Here is a 25811-nt window from a genome sequence, read left to right on the forward strand (position 1 = left end):
TGGTCCACAGCTAACAGACAGTCAAGTGAGAAGTCCAAGAAGAAAGCACACCAGCTATCGCTTGATAAAGGCACTGCCGGGCAGGTGTTTGCTGCTCACACCGACGGCCAATGAGGGTACATTTGAAATGGGGCCCGAATGACATGCTGGCAGCCAACAGGAGTCTAAGTGACACATTTCAAACAAAAAGGACAAGCACAGTTCTAAGGTATTTTTAAAAAACAAAACCAATAGGTCACAAGCAAGAGCAAAGGGGTGGAGGGTGAGGAAGAGAGCTGGAAATACACAGAATCTAGAAGAGAAAGAATGATGCCGAAAATTAAGTTTATTTTAAGTACAATAGGAAACCACTGGAAATCACACCTACACTGCATTTCTATGAGACATTTGTGGCTGATGTGCAGAGTACAGAGACAGGCAAGGTACAGACAAGAGTTGACAATTACTGACCTGGGAGAGGGACTGAACCACTGGATGCAACAACCAAAGCAATGGCCCGGGACCCGGTCACATGCAGCAGCCCGCAGGATCTGCAGCGGACTGTCTGCACGTGAGAGTGAAGGGAAGAATCAAGGGGAGGTTCTGCTGTCCCAGCCCATGTGAGCAGATGCCTTCCAAGTCAGCAACGACACTAAATGCTGCTTTTGTCCAAGTTCAGTGGCACAGTCCTACTAACCCAACCACAGACACAGACAGCAGACACACAGGCTTGCAACTCTCTAAATAGTCAGGTGAAGGAGAAGTTTGGAGGTTCCTGGCACAGGGAGGGTAACTGCTGTTCCTATCACCAGGGGAGGCACAGAGTGCCTTTCAAAGCACCCTGCAGTAAGCCAGCACTCAGCAACCACTGGGGTGGAGGCCCAGCTGCCGGCTCTCCTTGAACAAAGGGCGATTATCTCCACTTTGGCTAAGGTGGGCCCTCTCTCCATGAAGGATACGTGCAGAGCTGGCTTTAAGCAATGTAAATAAAGCTGACTGAGGCACTGATGCTAATCTTTGCAGCAAGGCAACAGCCCATGGCTGCTTCTGTCCCATCCCGTGACTCCCAAAAAGCATGTCTGAGCCAGGCAGGATGAAGAACCACTGATGTCCACTGGGATCAACCTTGAGATAAGGAAGAGGCTGTGATTTCCCAAGCAGGAAAGTTTCCATCCCAGTAAACAAGCCCAATGCAGGCGCATGCCGCTTATAAAGATTTCACAGTGGGCCAGAACTGCCCTAGGAGAGGGATACATGGGAAGAGGAAGACTCCTCTAAGAAACAACCTCTACTGACAAACCTAGTTACACAACTCAGTTTTCACAAAGCCTTTCAGAAATCACCCATTCTCAACATGAAGTTCTTCAACGGACTTTTACTCTGGAGTCAGAAAGTGACACTCATCAAAATACAAATTCAGTACTCAAATTCTTACGGAATTCACTAATACCTGAAGTTTTCCAGTTTTATATGATTATAAGGAATTGCAAACAAGTGTTATCTTCAAAAAATCTTATCTATCCTACTAATTTATAAGATGATGGAATATCAAAGTCTTTAGACCTACAACTCTAGCATTAATCCTTATAATAATCACATTTATATCAAAATTCAAACTTAGAAAATTTCTTGCTGGGTGTGGTGGCACATGCCTGTAATCTTAGCACTTGGGAGACAGAGTCAGGAGGACCAACATAAGTTCAAGGCCAGCCTGGGCTACATAGTGAGTTCAAGGCCAGTCTGAACTATACAGCAAGACCCCATCTTGAGAAACAAAATTAAAAAGTACTTTTATTTCTTTTCATATATTTTTCTCACATGTAGCACCACGCTTGCATTCTTTGTTTTTCGGGGTTTTTTTGGATACAGGGTCTCACCATCTAGCCCAGGCTGGCCCTGAACTCACAGCTATCCTCCTGCCTCACCCTCCCAAGTGCTGGGATTCCTGGTGTGCATCACCACTTCCAGCCACTCTCACATTCTTTCAGCTTGTAAATAACACGCACAACCAAGTGCTCCATGAGGACCTCCTGCCACACCAGCGGCACCAGGTTACCTGATACCAGGTGCTTCTCCGACAGCATGATCTTTGTCACAGGGCTTCGGTGAACTGTGAAGGTCTGGAAGAGCTGAGGGCCTGACCCCACCGTCTCCGGGTGCTGCACAATCACTCGCACTGCTCCAGAGCTCGTACCATAGGCGATCTCGATCCAGTTCCCGCTGACACCTACAGAAGCAAGAGTGCAAAGTGGGATCCTCCCAGGTAGTGACAGACAGGGAGCTGCTGCTGGAGAGCTTTTCTGTAATACAGGGCGGAGCAGGAGCCAATGCCTAAATCCACTCAGCAAGGAAGTCTGGAGGCCTCCCTGCCCATCTTAAAATCACTGCATCTTTGAGAGGAATCTCTTCTTACCCCTCCAAGATAAAATGTTCCCCCAGCCCCTGTGTCCACCGTGGACTTATTATGTCCACGTCTTTTTACTCCCATCCTTCAGTGGCAGACTAAGCAGTCTTCTTTCTGCGTCTCTAAGTGCCGAGGCATGGTAGGTGCACGATACACGTTTCAGGAGTTCATGTTATCTTCCGTGCTACACCTGACACAGAACTAGCACAGAACACTTAAGCACCACCGCACGTAACTGCCAGTCTAGAGTGGCCATCCAATTTGCCTTGGCTCCAACACTGACTCACCCCTCATCATCAAGCCTCATGCACTTCGAACAGGTTCAGAACAGCAGACAACATAATAAACACCCACTTCACTTCTCGGCCTCCACCACACTTCCGTTCCTGCGCTGCCTCTTCTGACAGATCCCATTAACAAATTTAAAGATGGGCTAGAGATCAGTGTACATGCTTAAAAGCTCGCAGAGAACCAGCCAGCTTTACCAGCTCTCCTTTTTGCCTCACCTAACACACACAAATCAAAGGGGGAAGAGCGCCCCGTCGGAAACCCTCCCTAGCCCGAAGGGCGGCTCCACGCTGGTGCTCTACGTCTCCTGCCCAGACACAGCAGTGCTCTGATTTCTACAACTCGACCAGTTTTATGTCCACATCTAAATTATACTGGAGAAAACAAAAGCCAAAAACCTATACCCCATCTTCCAGCAAATTTTCTGTTAAAGGAACAAACTCTGCGGGACCCGCTGTCTGTCGCCCTCTCTCACCTTCCTAACTGTGGCATAAAAGCAGTCAAAGACAATCCAGGAAACCATTAACAAAACAAGATACTTGGGCAGCAACCCACAGCTCGTGACTTGTGCTAGAGCAAAACAGTTTAAATTTCAACCCAATACATGTGCACATAGCAAAACACCTCCTTCATCCTAAGGATTATGATTCCCTTTAACAGAGTCAATTAAACGAGTGGCTGTCCAAGTAACACAGCCAAACGTGTCGTTACTCCCCACCGTACGGCTTTTCTTTACCCTCTCTCCATTACAGTAGTCTTACGTTTTCCCTTAAGCTGATCTTTTCCTGCTTACCACTTTGCAGCTCTAGTCCGTGGATTCCACCACGATGGCCTCAAAAGGGCAATGGAAGCGGTATACCCTGAACTTCCAAATCAAATGTTTTCTTCTTCAATTTAAATGTCGGATTCTCAAGGGGACTGGGAACTCGGCTCAACAGTAGAGCCTGTGTCTAACATGCACCAGGGTCTGGGTCTAATTCCCAGCACCTCAGAGAAGAGGAAAAAGAAAAAAGAGAAATTCTCATGGAAGGTAACCTTACTGTCAAATACACATACGTCATAAGAAGTTTACTTCTTGGTTTAAAAAGTTGCCAATGCTGAAGTTAAATCAATTATTCCACATAAAAGTGTTTGTTTTTTCTAACTTCAATTATTATGATATAGTTCAACACGCTCCAGACAGGGCTGTAATCTGTATGTCTCGCTGCTGGGCTCTGGAGCCCTAGTGGTCATGCAGGACTGACCATTCCATTGGGCAGCAAGGGGCAGTGGTACCAGGTGGCACAAGCCCCCCACAGGGTAGTCACCCATGCTAGCAGGAATGGGTTAGCACATACAATTCAAAGGGGGAAAGTTCCAACTTTCTACCTGAAAGTTGTTCATTTCCTGGTCACGTTTTACCTGCTATACGACTATCTATGTATTTTTCATCTCTGTTAGTACTCAGTTCTCAGAGTGGACTGCACCAGCTTTATCCAGCCACAGAGTAAACTCATGGATAAAAATACATCCTTCAAAGAATGTTAAGAACTTGTAATAACCGGCAGTGTACTAACTTGTTTTGGGTGTGAGGTAAACGCTCAGAGCAGTAATAGCATCATTGGAAGGATCATGATAGAGTTCTGTAACAAGAAGATCATTATCCTTCATGCGCAAAGGGAATTTCTGCATATCTAAAAAATAAAAATGTTTAAACAGGATTAAAATAATAATACGTTAATTTTAAACTAAAAAAAGCTCATTTCTTTTCATTTTTAAAACCATTTAAACAAGTGCCTTTTAAGCACGTGTACACTTACCTATGTAATATATTGATCCGTTGTTACATCCCAGGAGGAGAAAGGACCCCGCGGTGTCGTAACTAGTTATGGGGACAACATCCTGAACCTGATGCAGTGAGATGATTAGACGTTAGGAAGGAATTACAAGCTCTGGTTTCTGTCACCTCCCAACTCTGACTCTTCTGATAAAAGAGCCCCACACCCAGCTTTGGCATGGCACTGAAAATGAGCTTTATTTAAGCACACGTGGGTGCACGGGCACAGATGCCAGCATCTCTAACAGTGGCCAACACAGTTTCCCCTTACAGAGCTGTAAGACACTTTTCTCACAGCACCACTTTGCTCCTGATGAGCGAGTTTCTCCTCCTGCACGCGATCACCAGCTTACAGCCCACTGGACCTGGAAGTCCAAGTGAGAATGCACTTTCCTCCCTTTCTTTTCTCCAGGAAGATTAAATACCACTTGCCCAAAGTGACACAGAACCAGTAAACAGAGAAAGCGATCCAGACAGTAGTTAACCCCTGGGCAATTAATTGCAGTAGCTTTGAAAAGGCAGTGCTGTTTCCTATTTTCATTCTCCTTATTACAACTTTGATCTGCTTTCTAGGATGCATGTCTGTTTTTCCAAGTCCCAGAATTAAGTTCTTTCAAATAAACCTAGTTTACAAACTTAAAAATCCCAGTTTATGTGCTAAGAGAAAAAGAAAAGGACTTGAGGTTTACTACCAAACAAAACACAACATACGCCAGCAATAAGATTCTAGACTCTTCTAAAAAGTGTTTTAGAAATGAACCCTGTCTTTACAACCAAGCTAGAGACACACGAAACATCACTGATGATATTTACATGAAATGAAGCTAAGTTTTAGATACAAAAGTCAAAGAGACTTCCAATAATTTAAAATTCAAAATTATTATGGAGTTTTTGTCATTTTTGGTTTTCTATGAAAGGGTAAACTCTAAACATGATCTGTTTAGCCTGTGTCTCTATTTTCTATGAAAGGGTAAACTCTTAGTATGAGCGGTTTAGCATATGCCTCTACGCGACAGATATGAGCCAAGAGGACAACACGGAAGAGCAGGAAGGGGTGTGGGATCCTTCAAGAGCTCGTGAACTTGCGAGGAGAAAGAAAAGTAAGACAATTGCCGTCAGGTGTGCTAGAACAGGATGTGCAGTACAATCAGAGGAGAGAGTGGTCCTCTCAAAACTGGTGAAAGAGCAAAGGGCAAGCAAGGTTCTAAGAGCAGGAGGGGACTCAAAGTGCAAGTGAACCGTCAGGGTTTCAACCAAGGAAGAGCCTCAAACTGCTCGGACCTGTGGTGGGAGAGGGGTGATGGCAGCACCCTGGCTGTAGAAGGCAGAAGGCTGAATCTCCCTCCCTGGGTCCTCCCTTTTCCCTCTCTGCTTCCTGGGCCTGGTGGTGAGCTAGAGGCTTTTCAGACCTAAGCCCTCCTGCAACCGGTTTTGCCCCAAAGGCAGCGACTTCGGAACAACACAAACCTGGCTTCCTGTGAGCTGTGGGGGTTGGGTCTCAATAAGGAAAGTGACTAACACATCAACCAAACAGAGAAGGGAGAAAGTAAATGTCTGACCAAAAAAGGATTAAAGCCAAAGAAAGCACTACAGTGTGGAAATACTGACTCCTGTGTCTCAGGCAGCAGCTTCCCAGAAAGCTGCAGTCCCTAACCATGCTGCAGACATTCCCACACCACCTTGTCACCTCACCCTAAGCCACGGCGATGCCAGGACGCTGCTGCAGGTGAACACCGCACTTTCCAGCGGCCAGCAACTCCACAGAATGGAAGGGAGATGGCTTCACACACCACAGACCGCGCTCCTCCCCGCCGCACGGCTGCAACCGCTTGGCCACAGCTACAGCACTAAGAGAGGCCGCCCAGCAGGCAGAGCGTCCCCATCCTCGGACTCTGGATGCAGCAGTCACTGAAAGGCCTGCAGCAGCTGCAGCTCCCCAGACTCATCCAGGAAAAGCCTGGCAGCGACTACTCTCTGGTGGACGAGCGCTGAGCAGCAGAGCTTTCTGCTTCTTCCCTGCAGCCCTCCGCCGTGTCCGCCTTCCTTCTGTCTGTCCCTAGGCGCAGGCAGAAGAGCAGAGAGAGGCACACAGGAGCAGAGAAGACCTGACGGAGTTCCTGGCTCTGCCGGCACGGCCTCTTCCATGCTGGGCTAGGGATGTGGCCCTCCTGGGCTTCCTTTAAGACAAGCTCTCACCAAGGGGTCCAAGCTGGCTCAAATTCACACTCCTCCTCTCAGCCTCCCAGACGTCCCGCTTCCAGGTCTTCCAGCTATACTTTTGTGCAATTCACTGAGTTTGCTTTGGTCTGAATTTTCATTTCCAATGGCCTTTTAATTTCTAGCACACTATTTTCCTGTTTTCAAATTAGTTTTAGTCTATCCTCGCACTCTCTTTCTCATTAATAATTTTGGAAATTTATAGTACCTTTCCATTATTTGTTATCCAGTTTTAAAGACATAAATATTTGTATTTTTTACACTTGATAACTCTCCTTATTTGCTTTTACATCTGAGAAAATCTGGGGACAGTCAGGTCGTTTTCAGTCCAAATGACTCCTCATGGATGTCCAATGAGCCACTCCGCAAAGCGCCTGGTTTGGTTTCATCGTGCATCCAGCAACACCAACAGTCATGATGAGCCCGGCAGACTGGAGCTCCACACCAGAGGTCACCTCCGTGCTTCTGTGCACGTATTCAGTGCTCCCGATTTCTCACAGAAGGTTTCAACCTGCACCACCACATTCCTAGATCACAAACTGTTCTTTTTAGAAATAGCAGCTTTATTCTTACGACTTGATGCATTAACTGCTTCCTTTTTTCTGAACATGTAACACCTGGAACACCGATAAGTTTTAAAGTTCCTAACATATACATGATTCCTGCTTTGTTAGTACACGTGAGCAGTGTATCAGGATGGCAATTACCTTGGGGAGTTGGTGCATATACAAACACATCTTACCTCTCTTTTTTCTTTATCTCTACCTTTCTTCCTCTCTCTCCATGCTCCTTCCTACTCTTGGCCCCCTTCTCATTTGAGGAAGTTCTATTTTTGTCACCTCTTCCCTGCATTTTTTTCTATCCCTTCTTTTCTTGTTCCCCCATCTATCTGAAGATCTCTTTATTTCCTATTTATCTCATCTCTACTTGGCGTGCTCTCTCTCATGTATGCTTATCTATTTACTTGAGTTTCTCATATAAAACAAACCATGCAAATACTTCAGCTCCTGTGTATGACTCAGTACTACAGAAAATCTCCCCCTCTTCTGCAGGCAGTCTCTTCACTATGGGTCGTTTCCTTTGCTGTACAAATCTTTTTGATTCGCTATGACGCCATTCGTTGGTTCGTGCATTACTTTTTATGCCACCGAGATTCTGTGCTTCCCTATGTCTACATCTTCTAGTTTTACCTATTTTATCTCCTGGCAGGCTAAGTGCTTGTGTTTTAACATGTAGAACTTTGGCCCACTTTGCCTTTAATTTAGTACATGTGAGAGACGGGTCTAGACTCAGTCCTCGGTGCATGGATACCCCATTTTCCCAGCGCCATTTATTATTAAAGGGGCTATCTTTCCTCCAGAACAGGTTTCTGGACCCTGAGTAAAGGTCAAATAGTTGCATGTGCCTGAGGCTGTTTCTCCTTCCTCTATCCCACTCCAGGGATCCACATGCCTATTTTGTCATACTTGCTATCTCCAAGATTATCTGAAAAAAATTCCTGTCTCCTTCTCAGGGACTGAAGCAGATCTTTAAAGCTTCAATTTTAGCAAAAGGCTCGATTTCCACTTTCCATGAAGCCACACTTCCTGGTTTCAGCTAAAGTCCCAGGCAGGACCTAGAGGCTTTATCTTGATAAATGACACATTAGTACAAACAATAAGTTAAAATCATTTAGTACAGCTATGTACTCTAAAGTACCCAGTACTTCTACATGCAAACAGGGAGAGACTGCCATCAGTCAGCATGACCAACCTCACTGTGAACTCCCAAGTACTACACTGAGAACAATGGTTAGTGAACTACAGAGGTGCCCAACCTGCAGACCACGGAGAGCCTCTCGGAACCCTGGGTCAGGTCCAAGTTTCCTCCTGAACTTGGCCTCCACTGGCAAGGCTGTCCCTGAGACAGTGGCTTTGGCTGCATTTCTCCAGGCCTCAGAACGAGCACTAGGAGAGCTCAGTGACTCTTCAGTAAGTGAAGCACACATGTGGCCTTCCGGCACTTCCAAAACCACGCCCTGTGAAATGGGCTCTTTACATGAGGGCTGCACATGGGCAATCTGACTCTAAGACAAACCTAAATTTATACTCAAAGCTACTAGTCTGCTACGCCATTTAGTGAATGTTACTATCTGACAACACAAAGGGATTTCTTTTTAAGACATTCAAGTGTGCCTTGTATGTGAAAAGGAGTATAAAAAGGGAACAAAAACTAAACTATTTCTTTAAAATTTCTTTCACTTCCATTAGGTTTTTTGATTTAAAGTGTTATTAATATTTATTGAGGCTTTCTTGATGAGAAGTTATTATAAACAAGAGTTCATAAAGGCTTTGAACACTTATAAACACCCTCTCTGTGTAAATGTACACATATACAAACCCTCTCTTACTCAAATACTTCAATCCATCTTGATTATACATAAAGAACTGCAAGGGCTTCCAGTACTTTCTGTTGCTAAAAACTCAGTCAGGACCCATTTACCCAGCGCCACCCCAGCCCTGGGGCCGGGCTGCCGAGCCTGCAGACCGAAGCAGAGATCCCTTTATACAGCACCTCCTGTGAGGCACCACAGTGAAATCCAGTGGCTGGTATTGCGCTGGTTTGCTGCACTAATGCTCAACTTCCTGGAAGGTCACCAAATCTACTTTGTCAGACACGGTTTTGAAGTCATTCATACACCAAGCAAGAAATAAGGAAGTATATATTAAAACTTAAGACAAAATACCTACTTTGAAGACACGACATTAAAACTTCCATACATACTTTTGAAAACACAACAGGTAACAAAAAGCATGTTCACTCAGTAACCAAAACCGTATTAGCATTTTTATGGTAGACACTGTATTTTCAGACTTGACATAACTAGCAAAGTACACCCATAAAAGCAAAACTTCCATAAATCGATAGAACTCACATTTCGCTTTATAGAAATCTCACAGCTAATGAGTCCTTCTGATTGACTTCTAAATTTTAGATTCAGCTCAACAGATAGTCCCTTCCCATGTCTCCTGGCCAACAGTTTTATGACAACCATTATAAAGCTTTCCGTTATGCCTGAATGGAAGGCCCATTCTAGCTAATATTTTTTCCCACAAATGTGACTTCTATATCTTCACAGGAAAGGAAACCGAGTTTTTCCAGAGCGAAATTTCTCTAATATGAAAACCCCATCTTCCTGGTATCTCAGAGTCCTAAGAAGAAGAAAGCTCCTCCACAATCCAATCTCCTCGCACCATGGCCCAGCCCTGCCTGGCTGCTGCCTGCTGACCAACCCACCACCGTGGCGGAGCAGCTCAGCACCTGGGCAATGCCCTTCCGTCCAGCTCTACTACACACTGGACAGCCTAGCCTGCAAAGCTACACAATAAATGTCCCCTCCAGTTCCCTTACCCCACTGCAGGTACTGTCATTCATTAGTATCCATAACAGACTGGCATCAAGGCCCTCAGGATACCAAAACCCTCAGATCTCAAGTACAAAATAGGATGGTATTTATGTATAATCTATACATTCTCTCAGATACTGCAAATCATCTCTGAATTATAGTACCCAAGCGCTTCGTAAACAGTAAAACTATCGCTTGTGGAAAAAGCCTGTATGAGGCAATCAGAAGACAAAGAGAATGGTTAAATTCTAAAACATGTATGACCACACGGTAGGACGCTGCCAGGAACCCTCAGAGCACCACCACCTCACAGGCGCACACGCACCCCATCTCCCTGCCCCTTTCCCACACAGCTCTCAAGGTTTCATGCACTGTATTTTTGGCTGTCTCGATGTCCTAAACTAATTCAAAACCCTTACCTTTCATGGTTTCTGACTGGACAGAAGAGCCCGAAGTTACAGCGTATGAGACTCACAATGATTTTATGAGCCTGTCATTCACCACATTTTTGAGATTCACAGAGGACTTTCACAACTGCTTACACAGGTGCCAAGAACAATGGGACAGGTATGTTCAAAATGGGAAGTACTGGGAGGGGAATAATGGCTAGAATTTTAGTTTTTCTTTTTAAGTGTAAACATTCACCGTGTAGTACATTTTAATTACTTGTTTTCTGGTACCAGGAATACAACTCAGGCCTCTGCACCTGCCAGGCAGGTTGCAGTGCTGCTGAACTATATTCCCAGCCTGTTCAGTACATTTTAATCACATCCCATATATGTTGAGAACAGGTGTGATTTTTCTTCTGTAAATACTTTCAATTCATGGGTGATTAAATCCATGCATGCAAAAGCCATGGACATGAGGGCTGACCACACTTCCATCTTCCAGGCAGTCAGCAGGCTTAAACTGGCAATGAACTGCTCCAACTCTCCATCCTCCAAGCTCTCTGACACACCCCCTTCCTTCCAACGGTTCCCACTCCTTGCAGCCATCGGTCTGCTGGCTCCTCTCCTTTCCCTTGGAATCTCTGCATCCTTTTGCCTACCTGGCCCTTTGGGCTACCCCTTCTCATCTCACAATTTCAAGGACCTTGCCAAGTTTCTACTTTCTCATCCCCCTTGGTTTGCTGTAGTCATTTTATTAAAATTCTAAACCTGAATCGGGTCAATTTTGCTCTCTTTTCGTGTTTCTGTTTCTGAGAACTCTGTCACCGAGGGCTACTGCAAGTGGACAACTGACTTACAATCTCCACAACCCCTGACAACACACCCCAACCTGCCTCCTTCACGCCCCTCCCACTTGTCACAGAGGAGGAAGAGGCTCCCGCCTTGCAGGCCACCACCTGACACTGGAGATCCCACACAGCTGCCTTCCGTGCAGCCAGAAACCATCTCCACTCTCACAGCTTCAGGGTGCTTTTGCACAGCACTGCTCTCTGCACGCCGGGCCGAGGGCACCAAATGCCCTGCATGGAGCCTTGGTCTTCCAGTGCTCATGCTGGATCTCGGCTCTCTAGAGACTTCTTGAAAGGTAACTGAATGTTCTGTCTCTAGGCCTTTAATTCTTCAGTTCCTGTGACTTAATGCATGTGTTGTCCCATGATGAAGTGCTAGGAAAGCCAGCACCACTTCACCATTCCGTGTGTGGTTTTTGTCTCTTGGTCTCCTATTGTGGCCCCTTACATACTAATAATCGCCGATAGTTATAATTTTGGCTTTTCTTTCTGTCTGTATACCCTCTTGATGGACGCTCTCAGCAATTCTTAGTTTTTAAGTTACTGCAGAAGTATGTGGTCTTAGAATACTTATTCCTAGCATTTTTTTCCCCCCTAAAACCAGAAATGCACTCTTGGCTGTACACTGAACGCCCGCACCTGGACGCCCACAGGAATCCCAAAGTAAATCTATTTAATCCATCTATTTATTCCTGTCTTACCTACTAGACTTTTTTCTCTTCCTGTGTTCTCCATCAATTTAAAATTCCACTAGCTCCTCAGCTGTCAAAACTAAAACTACAGCTCCAATTTCCCACATCCGTCAGATCCCAGGTCTACCAGTTCAGAAGGCTGTAAAGGTTTGTGGACAGATGCATTTCTGCCACCTCTGCAACCCCTGTCATCAGCGAGGCCCTGGCTTCTTTTCAAGAGTCCTGTAGTGGGCTCACGACCATGCACCACAGCCAGCACCACAGCCAGCGGGGTCACTGTTCTGTGACAGGGACTCCTACTGAGAGCCCTTGATTTGTCTTTTTTCTTCAGAATCAAGTATTAACTGTATTAACCACTTTTAAATTTAGCTCCTTTCTCTTCTCAAATTCTGAGAGCTAATATTTAGTTTACCATCTTCCCTGTACAGGCACTATATTTTATAGCTCTGTTTCCACTCAATGAATGACATCTGCCTGGGGGATCCCCATGCTACCACACAGAAATTAAACTCCTTCAAGAAAATAAAGAAAAGCTGAACCACAGCCTAAAATTTTACTCACTTTTCCAACGTAACCAATTTCCTTAAAAGGTAAAATTTGTGTCTAGAAATAAACCTACTACTAAATTTATTCAATATTCTGTGTAATCAAAAAAAGAAATGGCATGTGAGTTCCACAAAGAAAAAGCAGACACGTAATTGCATAAGTTTCAGAAATGGTTTTATGCGTTTCATACGACTGGGGTAAAACTAACCTGCCAGTGCTGCGTGACTGCATTCCACACTCCCACTTTCCCCGTGTGACTGGTGGCCACCAACTGGTTCCCAATAAAGAAGAGTGCGTCTACTGGGACACCAAGGCTGAAGACTCCTTAAACAAGAGAAGAAGGACATCTGTCAAGGACATCAGTCAGTCGCCTCTTTACAATCCTTCAAAGCCTGAATTAAACACCCAGCGTGACTAACTTAGACCTATCCTCACTTCTACAATCAAGTGCCAGACTTGGTGAGAACCAGAATACAAAGCTGGCAGGCTTGTGCGCAGCTAATGAAATTCCTAAGCAAACCGATTCTGCCCCAAGGACCTCCCCTGAAATGACACCTCTGATCTGAAGCTGTGGCTCTCATCCCAGTTGACCATGAAAATAACTTAGCAGGTTTAAAATGAACAAAATGAAATAAAAAGGATCCCGGGATCCACTCCAGATCCAACAAGTCAGAAAGCCCGCTGCACCTTAATGAAACCTATAGGAATGGAAATGGTGCTTGCTGGTGAACCTGTATTTGGAAACCAATCATCTGAAGACACAATCATCTGGGCAAGCTCGACTATCCAGTATGTACAGATAAATCCAGAAGTGAGCAAAAACAAACAAAACAAGCCCAGCAAGTCACAGAGTAAACTCAAATAGTCAGGTCTTTCATTTGAAGTTTATCTTAAATCTCTTGTTTTCTAGCATTGCAGTTTCAGTTTATTTAAATACACTATATTAGGCTTTGGAATTTGCGACTAGGACTTGCAGCTTAGTAGAGAAAAGAATTGCAAACAATCAATTGCAATATAATGGGAAAAGATGGCAGGGACACACAGGGGACAGTGGTATGCAGAGCAGTGGACGGGCACAGCTAAAAGGTTTGCCACCGTCTTCCTTAGAAGACAAGCCATCTGAGTCGGGCATTTAAAAGGTGAGCAGGAGCTCCAACAGGGCAGGTGGAGCTGACTCAGGACACCGTAAGGAGCACACAGCTCACGGTGACATCAGAACAGGGACACCCGAGAACCCCACGCTCTGCCTGGACAGCGTCCGTGCCCCAGCAGGGGTCTGTCCTGCAGCCGCCAGGCAGCCTGCTCTGCTTGCCACTGCTTCTGTTCTTATTCCTTACCTACGAAACAAGGTTCAAGCTAAAAGTCTCAAGAAGTATTTTCATATTAAACATGCTATAACCAGATTCTGTGCTTACACAGAATACTATCTTCATTATTTGAAAACCACTTTTTAAGGAGAGTATCTTTTTATCTCATAATGCTGGAAAGTAAATCTCACCTATAAAACCCTGTTTTATACAGATCTTTGGGTTGTTTCAAGTATCACTTTATTTCAAATAATGTCAGTGGGTCAATATGAATAATTTTCTCAGCATTTAGCTGAGGAAAACCAAAAAAGTACATGAGATCTTAAGAACTCATGGGGGAAACGGGCAAATAATCACATTCATCTGCAGTGTACCTTAAGAGCACAAGCTAGAAAAGTTTCTAATTTCTTTGGAATTTTGTACCAGTGCTAAGAATTCTCTTCTGCTTAGGTCTATACTGCATCTAGTGGCAGTCCACAACATCTTAAAAGTTTTTTACCAATCTTGAAAAGAAACAGGCATGTAGCAGGAACAAAATGACATACTGGAAAGAAGAAAAGAAAAAAGAAGAAGAAAGAAAAAAACAGGTAAGGATTGCTAGGAATATGTGTGATACTAACTATACATATAAATCATGTTAATAGAAACATACACATGCATGGACCCCATCAGCCTTACCTGGCAACTAAAAACTAAAAAGAGCAATGTAAACCACAACACACAAAAGCAGCTGAGCCCTTTCCCCAGCACAGGTTATAAAATAACCCTCCCACTTCAAAACAGAAAACAAATATCTTGCACTGTACACAATTCTAGGGAGTGTCACATAATGGCAATTTAACTTTGAGGTCGAACAATTTTTCAGTGCATGTGAAGCCAACTATGTTCAGTCCCAAGGCCCATATGAAGGGCAGAAATAAAAACAGGAAAACCAACTAACAATGATTACTCTAGAGAAAGATGAAGTTCTGGGAAATCAAGGAAGACATTCACAGAGGTCTCACAAAATTTAAAGTGTCACTCTGGCTTGGGCTCAACATTCCTGCCTACCGCACAGGGAAGACAAAAGTGAATAAATCACAGCAGATTCCTGTCTGAAGGGCCCTCTGGCTAGAACACCGCTCAGCAGTGCTTTCTGCAGCCTCCGGGAGAGCTCCATCACGGATCCACCAGCACTAACCATTTTCTTTGGACAGTGTTGTCATTTTCCCAAGAACATCTGTAACAACAAATGTGTCCTTTGGAGGACATGAACTAATTTCTACTGTGTGGTCTCATAACACAGCTGTCCATTGTGTCAGACTTTGAAAACCAAGCAGAAATAGAATTTCTCTCAGTCTCTGGTGTGTTACAAACACCAACCCGATAAGGTATTTTTTAATCACAACTGGTTTCTTTTCTGCGTAATTGCTCATGTATTTTAATTTTAAAAATTTTAATACTAAAACTTGTTTTCTGAAGTTTTCACAAAGGTCTCAGGTGCCAGCTATGATGGGGTAAACAGCACTCAGCACCCTGGAAAACAGTGACAGAAGAAAACTGGCCAACACACTCCAGGCCATTACTGCAGGCAGGCAACAGGCAGGGGGGCTCTGGAGTGAGAGGGAGAAGGTCTCCACTCGGTAAGCCTTGCCCTGGCTTCCAGCAGGGCACTTTCATCCCAGCAGGGGAGACCCAGTCAACAGTGCCGGTTTCCTTGTACTGAGGAAGCAGAGAATTTGAGGTCAGAATGTGGGGGGTCTGGTGCCACAAAGAAAGAAACTGCTCTAGAGCACGGATGGAATAAAAGGTGCGCAGGGGTTTCCCTAAGGCCCTGGAAGAGGCTGAGCTCTACCTGGTCAGGGTGAAAACCCCTAAGAATTAAGACAAAGAGCCTGTTTCAGGGGGAGACTCCAGAGGCCCCCATATGCAGATTAGGCAACACCAGCTCACTATAAGAAGAGGCCATTGGTGAACATCTCAGGCATTCAGCTCACACCTGGGAAGCAGACAGGCCCTAAAATGAACAGTGAGGCTAACTTGCCCCGTAACAAAACACTGCACAAAGCTCAGTGAGATCCAGAGGATCCTCCCATAATGTAACTGTCAGACAAAAACTGCCATCTTTAAAGGAACAGCATATTTCATTCCACCCTACCACACAAGTCTAACAAGTAATCACAACTTTTTAAAAATGTGAAGAAAATGTGATCCGAAACAAAAATGTGAGATGATCCAGATACTGGAATTAGCAAACAAAAATTTCAAGCAAACTACTACTATGATTTAATAAAAAAGTTATGATGAGACAAACCTCACCAGATAAACATGAACTATTAAAATGGAATCAAAAGGTAATTGTATGCTAAAAATAAAACTTTATTAAATGAAATTAACAGCAGATTACAGTAGAAAAAGAATAAAAATTATTAAAGACATAAACAAAATCTGTCTGAAAGAAGAAAATGGGAGAAATACGGAAGGAGCAGTATGCAAGTGAAAAAAGGACCTCAGTAAGAACACAGTTGGCCTTCGAGCCCGGTGGGAAAGGCTGGGAAGCACAGCCGCCAGTATGTGGGGGTCTGGAAAACAACACCCTCACCCTGCAGCCAGGCTTCAGTGCACCAAGCTGGCATTCAGACGCTCCCCTCTGCTCTCAACCGCCAGAGCCCCTGTCCAGGTCATTCCCTTCGCACTGAGCATTCTTTTCACTGCTGAACCTCGGGAGGACAGCAGCAGCTCAAGTCAAACCTGGTTCACAATGTTTGTAAAACGCTGTGCACACCAGCAGGCTCCTACCGATCTCACTGCCACTGCCTCCATCCTGAATGCTCCACAGGATGATGCTACTCTCCGAGGCAACGGCCACCATTTTGTCTTTGTCTCCATGAGGGCCCCCAACCACTTTGGCGTTCAAGGCCACGCGTTCAATGGTCCAATCTAAGTATGGGCTCGTAAACACTTGCTGCCATCCTGAAGATTCTTTGATTCTGTTAGGAAAGGAACGGGAGGCAGACTCAGCAACTGGGCTGCACGTCAGCACACAAAATACAAACATTAACTGCAACAACCAACCCTTTGTATTTACTAAATGTAGAATTTTCTTGATACATTATCAAAGCCAGAATATTACCACAAATATACTTACATATCTAGGACATATAATCACTTAGAAACAAAAGTTCTTTATTTCTTCAAAGAGTAATTTAAGAAAATCCTCCAAGTCACTTTAAAAATTAGAAAAAGTGATTATATTGTTCACAGTCTCTAAAAAAAATCATTGACATCATGGGTAATCAACAAAAGTCAGAATTTTAGAATTTTTTCTTCCAATTTTTAACCAGTAATTTTGGTTATTACTGCTAAACAGAATGACATGCATAGAAATCTACTGATTTTTGTAGATCATTTTAGATGATTACTTATTGAGGCAAACTAAGAAAGTACCACATGGATCCCAATACTTCAAAATAATTAAAGAAAAATGGCTTTGAAAACATTTTTCTGCAGATGGGTTTTTAATGAGCTAACTGATGCTTTCAAACTCAGTGAAAGGATGATTTACATTATAAATGATCACAACACAGTCAACTATCTACTTTGGAGAAAATAAATTCTTACGCCCCACACCACCTACAAACAAGAAGATTCCTCAGAGATTGATGGTCCAATCTAAAATATAAGCTGCTAGAGGGTCTCACACAGCTGCTCTGTCAATCCGTGACATTATCACAGACTCAGCAAGAATAGGGGACACTGACACAAGGCCTAAGGATATAAATAATCGGTGCATCTGCAGGAAGAGCACTCAAGCAGCATTCATTTTACCACTCTCGTTTTAAAGTTTTTACTTATTAATATAAAAACTTCACAAAAAACAATTTAAGATTATTCTCTGAAAACACTTGCACTGTGCGATCTCCTCCCTTTAAAACCGTTTTACTGCTGCCACACTGGGTGATTGAGCTCCATGTGGGGAAACCTGGCACGTTGGCACCTGCAGGGCTGCCCCACCCCACCTCCCCCACCAGGTGGACTGCCACTGCCGGCACCTGCAGTCCCAGCCCCTCCCCGGTCACGAGGCTCTGGCATCTGCGCTGTGGCATCACCCATAGCCAGAGAGAACCTGGAGATTGCGGCGCTCCACGGCCAGAGAACGAAATGCGACATCACTCTCCTTACATTCGCCACCCAACACTTGCATGCAATGTTACGTGTCTCTGGCAAGTAGCAGTCATCCAAAACCACGTCTGTACCATTCAAAACCTGAAAACACTGACAAAGCACCTCACAGGGAAAGGCTGTTCCTACCCACCACGTGAAGGAGGAGTCTAGGATAACTGGCAGAAAGGGCCTCAATAGGTGACAGCCTTTCACAAAGTAGAACCTTTGGAACATTACCAATTCTTTAAAATGGTATCTGTCTGTAGACTGGGAAACACATTTGTGATCATCTCACCTACTGCAGCTTTCTTCCTTACATCAGCAGTGGTAACATTCATACACACTTCACCTTTCCAGCAATTTAAACGGTGACATCACGTTTCTAGCTGGTACACTCCAGTCCCTCTGTGAGTCTCACCATTCTCTACCACCTGCACTTCTCACTGTATACTGTGATTTAATGAAGGGTTTTTCCCTTTCCCCACTTCAAAAAATGCTCACTGATCTACAATATTCTCATTTTTCTTTTGGTCTCAGTAAAACCAAATGTGCAAGTCTCACGTACGACAGATGCTATACTAGTTTCCACCTACAACTGTCCTGCTTCACTGTTTCACTCCCAAGAATGTGGCAGTGATCACCAACAGTCCTTATTCTGCCATGCTTTAAAGTACAAACAACTGAGTCATTCAAGATAAAAAATTACAGTGCTTACATAAATAATCCTAACATCATTTAACTTAGCAGTTAAATGACTCAGATTCAACAGGAGCAAGGAATTATACTACGAGGTCCTCCCTGGGCGTGGTGGTATAAGCCCAGCCACTCAGGGGTAAAGGCAGGAGGACTGCAGTTTCAAGACCAGCCCAACCAACTCACAGATACCTTGCCTCCGTGTAAAATTTTTAAGCAGAGCTAAAGATGTAGCTCAGTGACAGAGCACTCGGCCATCAGGAGCGAGGCCCTGGGTTCAATCCCCAGCAACTACAACACCAATAGTCAGTTCTGTTATAGTTCATGCTATCTGGAAAATATTTCAACTATGTCAAGACTACTGGCAATGTTTACCAAACCAAGTGCCAGAGTAAAAGCAAACTAAGTCTTAGCCATATAACACAGAAGTAGGTGAAACATGCAGGAGAAAAATTCAGTGACTACAAGATTGGGGCTCTTCACAAAAAGCATAAAATCACAATTAATGACTGTCCTCTAAAATAAAAAAAACTATTACCACAGTACCTGTAGCACACAGCAAAGTGGGCGTATGCAGCCACGATCCAGTTGTGATGGCCGGCTACTATTAGCACCTTCCTCGGATCCACAGGAAACCCTGCTGATTCCAAAAACAGAAGTGTTCTCCATTCTAGAATGGCTGGCAAACTACGGCCCATAAGCCAGTAGTCTCCTGCCTGCATTGATGGAAGTTTGGCTCAGACAGGAAAACACTCACTTGTTGACATGCTGCCACCCAGTTTCCCACTGTCTGTATGGCCCACAAAGCATAAAATTCAGATGAGTCAGACCTTGTTCTAACAACTCACAGCAAACAGAAAGGCATATAGTATTTTAAATAAAAAAATGTTTAACGAGACTTTTCAAGATATAAAAAGTTTGGAATAAGAAAGAGACTAGGCACAAATTACATATTTAAAAGTGATTACTCAGTAGCACCAAGAAGTCAAGTCACCTGCAGTTCTCTTTTTCTACTTCGGTGCCCTCTGCTTACCCCGCCTACCAGCCTCTTCCCCAGCAGCGGCCAGGACGGGCTGCGCACCACCACCCCGGGCTTCGCCCTCTATGGAGTTCAGACCGTTCCTGGAGTCAGCAGAAGACCTAGCAGTGTTGTTTATTTTACGAGGAGGGATACCTACAAAGAGCAGAAGACAACAAATTCATTTCAAAGGTAACCTCCCAGAAATGAACATACCACATTCTAACTAAGAAACAAAAAACAGGACTGCAGTATATCTCAGGAAGATCTTCCTATGCAACAATTTACTGCCAATAGCCTTAATTATATTAAAAACCTACAAAGTCAAAATAAAAATAAAATTAAGAGATTTCTGGGGTCAACCATACTATGTATAACACACCAGTTTATCACCTTATGCTCAGATTCACCTAGCTGCAGGTCACCGACCCTTGCGTTTCACCCAAGTTTGTGCACAGTGTTACGCGCGAAGCCGGGTCATCACAAGCACTAATCCAGCTGCGCAGAACCAGCTTCTGCACAGCAGCCTCTTTCTAAGGTGCGATCTTACTCAGCGGCTGCTCAGACAGAAGTGTTCTCACTGAAGCGGGATGAGGAGACACTATCTACCTCTGCACAGGTTGTGGTGACAGGGAAAGAACTCTGACAGCAGTGCCTTGAGGGAAACAGAGACTCGCAGCAAAGCTGCAGGACCCAGGGGCAGGCTGCTTTTCAGGAGCTGGCACAGGGCGCCACCAGCTCTCCAGGCCTCCGGGCCCTTGAGAGAAAGGTCCATCAAACCCCTGCCCTCTAACATGCAGGACGATGTAACCTTTTCACAAAAATGAAGCTCTTATTTCTAGATTTATAGAATAGAAATGCAAGAGTCAAGAAAGAGTTTTTCCCATTTATAATTGCTTAAAGATGCAAAATAATTTGCTAAAAGAGTGAGCACAGTGAAAGCCACAGTACCTGGCGGGGGCAGATAACCGTGGAAGAGCACACTGCCACAGGACGAGCGCTCCAGCTCTTCGCACAGCAGCAGCCGTCTCACTAGGAACATGGCAAAGCAAGCTTGTCAACTCAGACAGAAAAACAGGGCTCTGTTTTTATTTTCTCTAGTTAAAGAGGGTAAGGAAAGAAAAGCAAGACATTTAAGTTAAATAAGAACTAATGTCTTTTTGCCATGAAAATCCCCAAAAACTAAGCACTGAACTTCCTATGAGAACTCTGGGCCTGATGTAAAACACATTTCTTCTGGGGAAGTTCAGTATCCAGAGCAGAACCGTGAGCGCGAAACCGTGAGAGAAGAACACATACCCAGTGGCGTGATCCCATAAAACTCTGCTTCATGCCTGAGAACGTTAATGCTTACTCCCCTACAAAGGAACAGAGGAAGGTGTGAGTCTCCTAACACTGGTCGCTTAGGTCACCATCTGAAGCCAGCAGGAAAAGGACTAGGTTCTGCTCTGAACCAGTCATGAGGCTTTGTAAACTTTCCTCCAATATTTCTAATACTCTTAATCATTTGAAAACCTGAATTAAAAACTGCATGCAAACAATAATAACTTTAATGCCCACTGAAAAATATATATATTCATATATAGGTGCATTGATTAAATGAAAGATTAAGGCAGAGGGTTAATACAAACAAATTATGAAGAAGTTCTGACAAACAACAGGACGGAATTCTTCTATGGAATTATGTTCTGCTTTTTATAATTATTTTGATACAAATATAATCTCCCCCACCATTTTATAAGCTCCCTATAAACTCAACCTATTTTTCATCTAATTTTGCACACTGTGCCTCGCACAATGCTTATAAAAGTCATACAATGAATTATTTTTTGAATGAATCAAAGAAAATTAAAAAATGGGAAGAAAGACTTGTTTTAGCAAGCTACATACACCAGTTTGCTCTTAGAACACTCCTCGGCTTTAAGAAACACACCCAACTGTGGTATTAAATTGTTCTACATTGTTTTTAGACTTTCTGCCGCCACAAGCGCCTGTGTTAGCAGTAGAGCAGTGTGGCTAATTACGAGGGGCTCCAGGACACAGAATGACAGTTCCTGTGGAACTCCGCTACCAACTGCGGTTATCATGACACAGTGTGACACGGTATGTAATTAACAGAGTTAGAACACAGGTATATGGGCTTTTCTTTTTCTAAATGCCTTCTCATCCTTCTATATAAAGTACCACAAAATTTAAACTTGCTAAGCTTCCTTAAAACAGGAAGTCATTACAGGGAGTCATTACATTAAGAAAAGTAGCCAGTAATTATACACAATTACCTCAGTTCTGCTTCATGGTTAATGTAACTGTGGCTGAGTCACAAGGTCACCGACCAGTTGTACACTTGGACTTATCAAATGAGATGGGTAAAAATAATCTTTCTCAAGAATTAACAATCTACTTCCCACCTCCAACCAATCTTGGACCAAAACCAGAAAGCCCAACCTCTCTTATTCTTTTAATAAGTAGCTATTTAGTGTATGTTACACATACTGTTTTAAGCACGATAATACAACAAAGAACACAGCAGAAAACTAAATCTTAGTCCTCAAGGGGATCCCTCTACTGAACATATAAGCCAAAAATCAGAATTACAGAGAAGCACCTAAAATAAACAAATTTTTAAAAGTTGAAACTAAAAATATATTAAAGGATCTTTAATGGAAGCTTGTCAAAAGTATATGAAATAAAAAATACAATACAAATCATAGCTCCTACAGAAGAACACAAACTGTAAGTAAATATGGCAAAGTGAAATAGTTCAGTTATTCCTTTATACACACACGCACACACACTCACACTTCCAAAACGCAGTAAGCGCAGTGCTACGTGGTGAGAATGAACAGTGCCCTCTTCAATCTAAAAGTCTCCCGGAAGGTAGAAAACTAGAAAAGGAGTAGCTCCGGTAAGTGCCGTGGTAGGCAAGGCGGGGACGCAGTGACACCTGCATGCACAGACGCAGTGAAGAACACTGGAGCGGTCAGCTGAGCCAGAACCACGAGCAGGGCCACAGCCCAACCCTAAGCTGCTGGTCCCATTCACTGTATCTAAGAAGGTGCTGTGCAACCTGGTGAGGCCACGGGTTTAGAAGACAACCTTGGCTGCAATGAGAAAACGCAGGGAAGGGAAGGAGGGCATTTGCTACAAAGCTGCTGGAATGCTCCAAAGGATGGGACAATGGGCATCCACGAGACTGAGCCTGAGGAAACTTAAAACACAACAAACATTGCACGTCTCACTCATGTGTGGCCACTGACAAAGCTGCTCTCACAGAATCTGAACAGAGCGGGGTAGCACAAGAAGTGGGGAGAGGGAGGAGATGGAGGGGAGCACGGGTAGGAAACCTGCACAGCTGCGGCACCTGGGCACAGCAGGACAACTGCAGCCTCCACGTGATGTCACACACGGACAGGCCCCTGACCAGAAGGGTCTGCAGGTTCCATCCTGCAGCCGGAACACTGAGCACCTGAATTACCCACTGTGTGCTGTGGGTGCTGCACATTGCAGCCCTGCGTTCTGCACAAGAGGTAACAGGTAACAGACACTCTAAGGCAAGTTGTAAAAAGCAGTCGGGAAGGAAAAAGGCCTCCTTCTTCATAAAATACCCCTACACACACACAGCTGTGAACAAGAATTTGCATTAAAGAGAATGTGTTTCTTACCTTAAGTCTAGTTCTTTTGTCCGAAGAAAATTTAAAATGGGTGCAAATGCTGCCGGATCTCTATCAATAAATATCTGTAAATAAAGAATTTTTATTTTCAACTGAACTTCTCCCTTTAATATCCATATCACTAACAAGGAACAGAAACTAGAATATTTCCTTTGCTCATTCTTAATTTTAAGGTTTCTAAAGCTGGAGTACAGTTACAACAGCGTGCATTTAATGTACCAGCATCTTTCCCCCTGAAAAGTATTACTAATTGGATATTTTAACGAGCAGGGAAACTGTTATTTAAGAAGTCAGCTTTCTCATTTCTACTAATATTTATGGGAAAGTGATACTTAAGGAACATTCTTATCTGAAATATTCTAGAACTCAATACTTTGAAAACATTATGAATAAATAATACTTTTCTTGGCAAATCATTCATCACTGCTCCCTTATGACTTACACACTTTGCAAGTCATGAAAAGGCAGTTTTTTGTGGGGGTGGGCAGGCTGAGGGATGAATCCAGGGCTTTCACACTGAGCAGTATCTCCAGCCCTTTATTTTGCAAACATGGTCTTCTTAAGTCTAGTTGCCCAGGCTCAGCTTGAACTTCCAGTCCTCCTGCCTCAGCCTTGCAGAGTGCTGGAATAAAGGCCATGAGCCGCGTGCTTGGCGTGGCGATGGACTTCTACAACACATGCAGCAGGAATCAGAAACTGTGAACACTGTGTGTCACTATCAACACTGGGCAGGAAAATTATTCTCCTAATATTTCTATAGGTACAATCTTATCATCCGAATTTCCTCAAAAGCCAGGACAGGGTAATGATTAACATTTTCAAACGTTTTTTAAAAATAACAAATTCAGCACCACAGAATATATAAGGAGAAAATAAGATGCTTTAAAATGTGAAATACAAGCTGGGCCTGGTGGCTCACGCCTTTAATCCCAGCACTCGGGAGGCTGAGGCAGGGGGATCATTGTGAGTTCGAGACCAGCCTAGGCTACAAAGTAAGCATAAGGCCAGCCTGAATTGCACAGCAAGACCCTGCCTCAAAAGACCTTTTAAAGCCTAAGTAAGTCAATTACACAAGAGAATGGCTGTCAGCAACAAAACTTTTTTCCCTTCAGTGCTGGAGATCAAAGCCCAACATTCCTACTCACTAGGCACACTGACCCATTCCTCCTTGCCCTGGAAAATGTTTTTGACTATGGTCAGCTGAGCACCTGTATACAGTCAGTGAAAGTCTTGTTTCTTTTTGTAAAGGACCCACCACAAATTAAAGTCATAGAGCTGTAAAGCAATTACTGCTAATGATTTTCGAAATAATCTCACATGGGCCTGTCTTCTTTGCTACCTTATTTCATCTATAGATTCCACCATTGCAGGAATATATTTATCATTTTTTTATCTTCAAATGGAATATCTTTTGATCTCCCATTCTAAATAATATAAGTCATTTACATGCTGGCATGCACATTACAACTTTTTAAAAACCCATAAACTATCTTTTATTGGAACTTTAGCAGTCTTTACTTTTCCTTACTGTATTACAGTACAAGTTCATAAGGTTATTATCCTTAATAAAAATTTTAAAATGTAGGATCCAACGAATCTTAACATTCTAATGGCAAAATATTTTAATACTTACTATTGATTTACATGTACGCATTTACTGTTAAAATTTCAATTCCTGCCTAAAGAGCTGTCCTCTAGTACCACTGTAAGTTCACGTCCTAACCTCTACTCATGAAAACTTAAGGTGTTCTATGCATTACGTCCTATTCAGGGTTGTCTGTTTAGAAATATTGTACTCTACAGGTGAAAAGAAATAAAAGACTTCGCTACTCTCATTCAGTTATTACCAGATTCTCACTATCTTAGAGTCCCTACCCACTACGGACAGTGCTTCGTGAAACACTGAGGGCTCTAATTTAGAAATACATGCCAACATCACTTTACTTACAGCACCAGTTTCATCCCGCAGTGTTGAGATTCTTCCACTCAGCAAACTAGATGCAATTATTAACAAGCTAGAGTTAGTTTTTAAAATCTGAACATGAATAAATGACTTAATTTAATATCAAATGCCAAAGGCCAATAATATGAATCTTCTATTTACTACATAAAAGTTTCTATTTTAAGAATAATTTTTACTCAAAAAATAAAGATCTTAATTTAATTGACAAGGAAATTATTTTTACAAGCACTCAAAAGATAAGAGCAACATAATCATAAACAATTACCTGGAAAAAAAAGAATCTGGAATCCACATAAGAGTTTGTCTTGAGGTACTAAATCTGAAATTGAAAATTGTCTGATGTTTTAATGAGCATATAGTTTTAAATTTAAATATTAGCTTTCTTTAATGTGCAAGCTAGTGATTTGCAAGTTGTTGCTTAATTATAGGTGTTATCAATTAGATTACATTTA

The 25811-nt window shown here is 43.4% G+C and overlaps 1 protein-coding gene across 3 annotated transcripts in view; it reads right to left on the bottom strand.

The window, feature by feature from the left end:
* The window catches only part of Kctd3 (potassium channel tetramerization domain containing 3), a 41511-nt gene that overhangs the window by 10270 nt on the left and 5430 nt on the right, over positions 1-25811 (bottom strand). Inside the window, exons 2-13 of one of the 3 annotated variants that reach the window (XM_063236709.1) lie at positions 25625-25678; positions 25345-25390; positions 23388-23461; positions 21025-21083; positions 20677-20757; positions 19741-19881; positions 19254-19344; positions 16650-16840; positions 12773-12888; positions 4471-4558; positions 4228-4344; positions 2036-2206 (exon numbers count right to left, since the gene is read on the bottom strand). In XM_063236709.1, the coding sequence (XP_063092779.1) occupies positions 2036-2206; positions 4228-4344; positions 4471-4558; positions 12773-12888; positions 16650-16840; positions 19254-19344; positions 19741-19881; positions 20677-20757; positions 21025-21083; positions 23388-23461; positions 25345-25390; positions 25625-25678 (1229 nt within the window). Of the gene's footprint in view, positions 1-2035; positions 2207-4227; positions 4345-4470; positions 4559-12772; positions 12889-16649; positions 16841-19253; positions 19348-19740; positions 19882-20676; positions 20758-21024; positions 21084-23387; positions 23462-25344; positions 25391-25624; positions 25679-25811 lie in introns of all 3 variants that reach the window. The other 2 variants (XM_063236708.1, XM_063236710.1) reach the window with 2 other exon arrangements.

The sequence above is a fragment of the Cavia porcellus genome, unplaced genomic scaffold (genome assembly GCF_034190915.1).
Source record: "Cavia porcellus strain 051 isolate PalLab524CR breed Dunkin Hartley unplaced genomic scaffold, mCavPor4.1 scaffold_26, whole genome shotgun sequence".
In the NCBI taxonomy this organism is placed as follows: domain Eukaryota; kingdom Metazoa; phylum Chordata; class Mammalia; order Rodentia; family Caviidae; genus Cavia; species Cavia porcellus.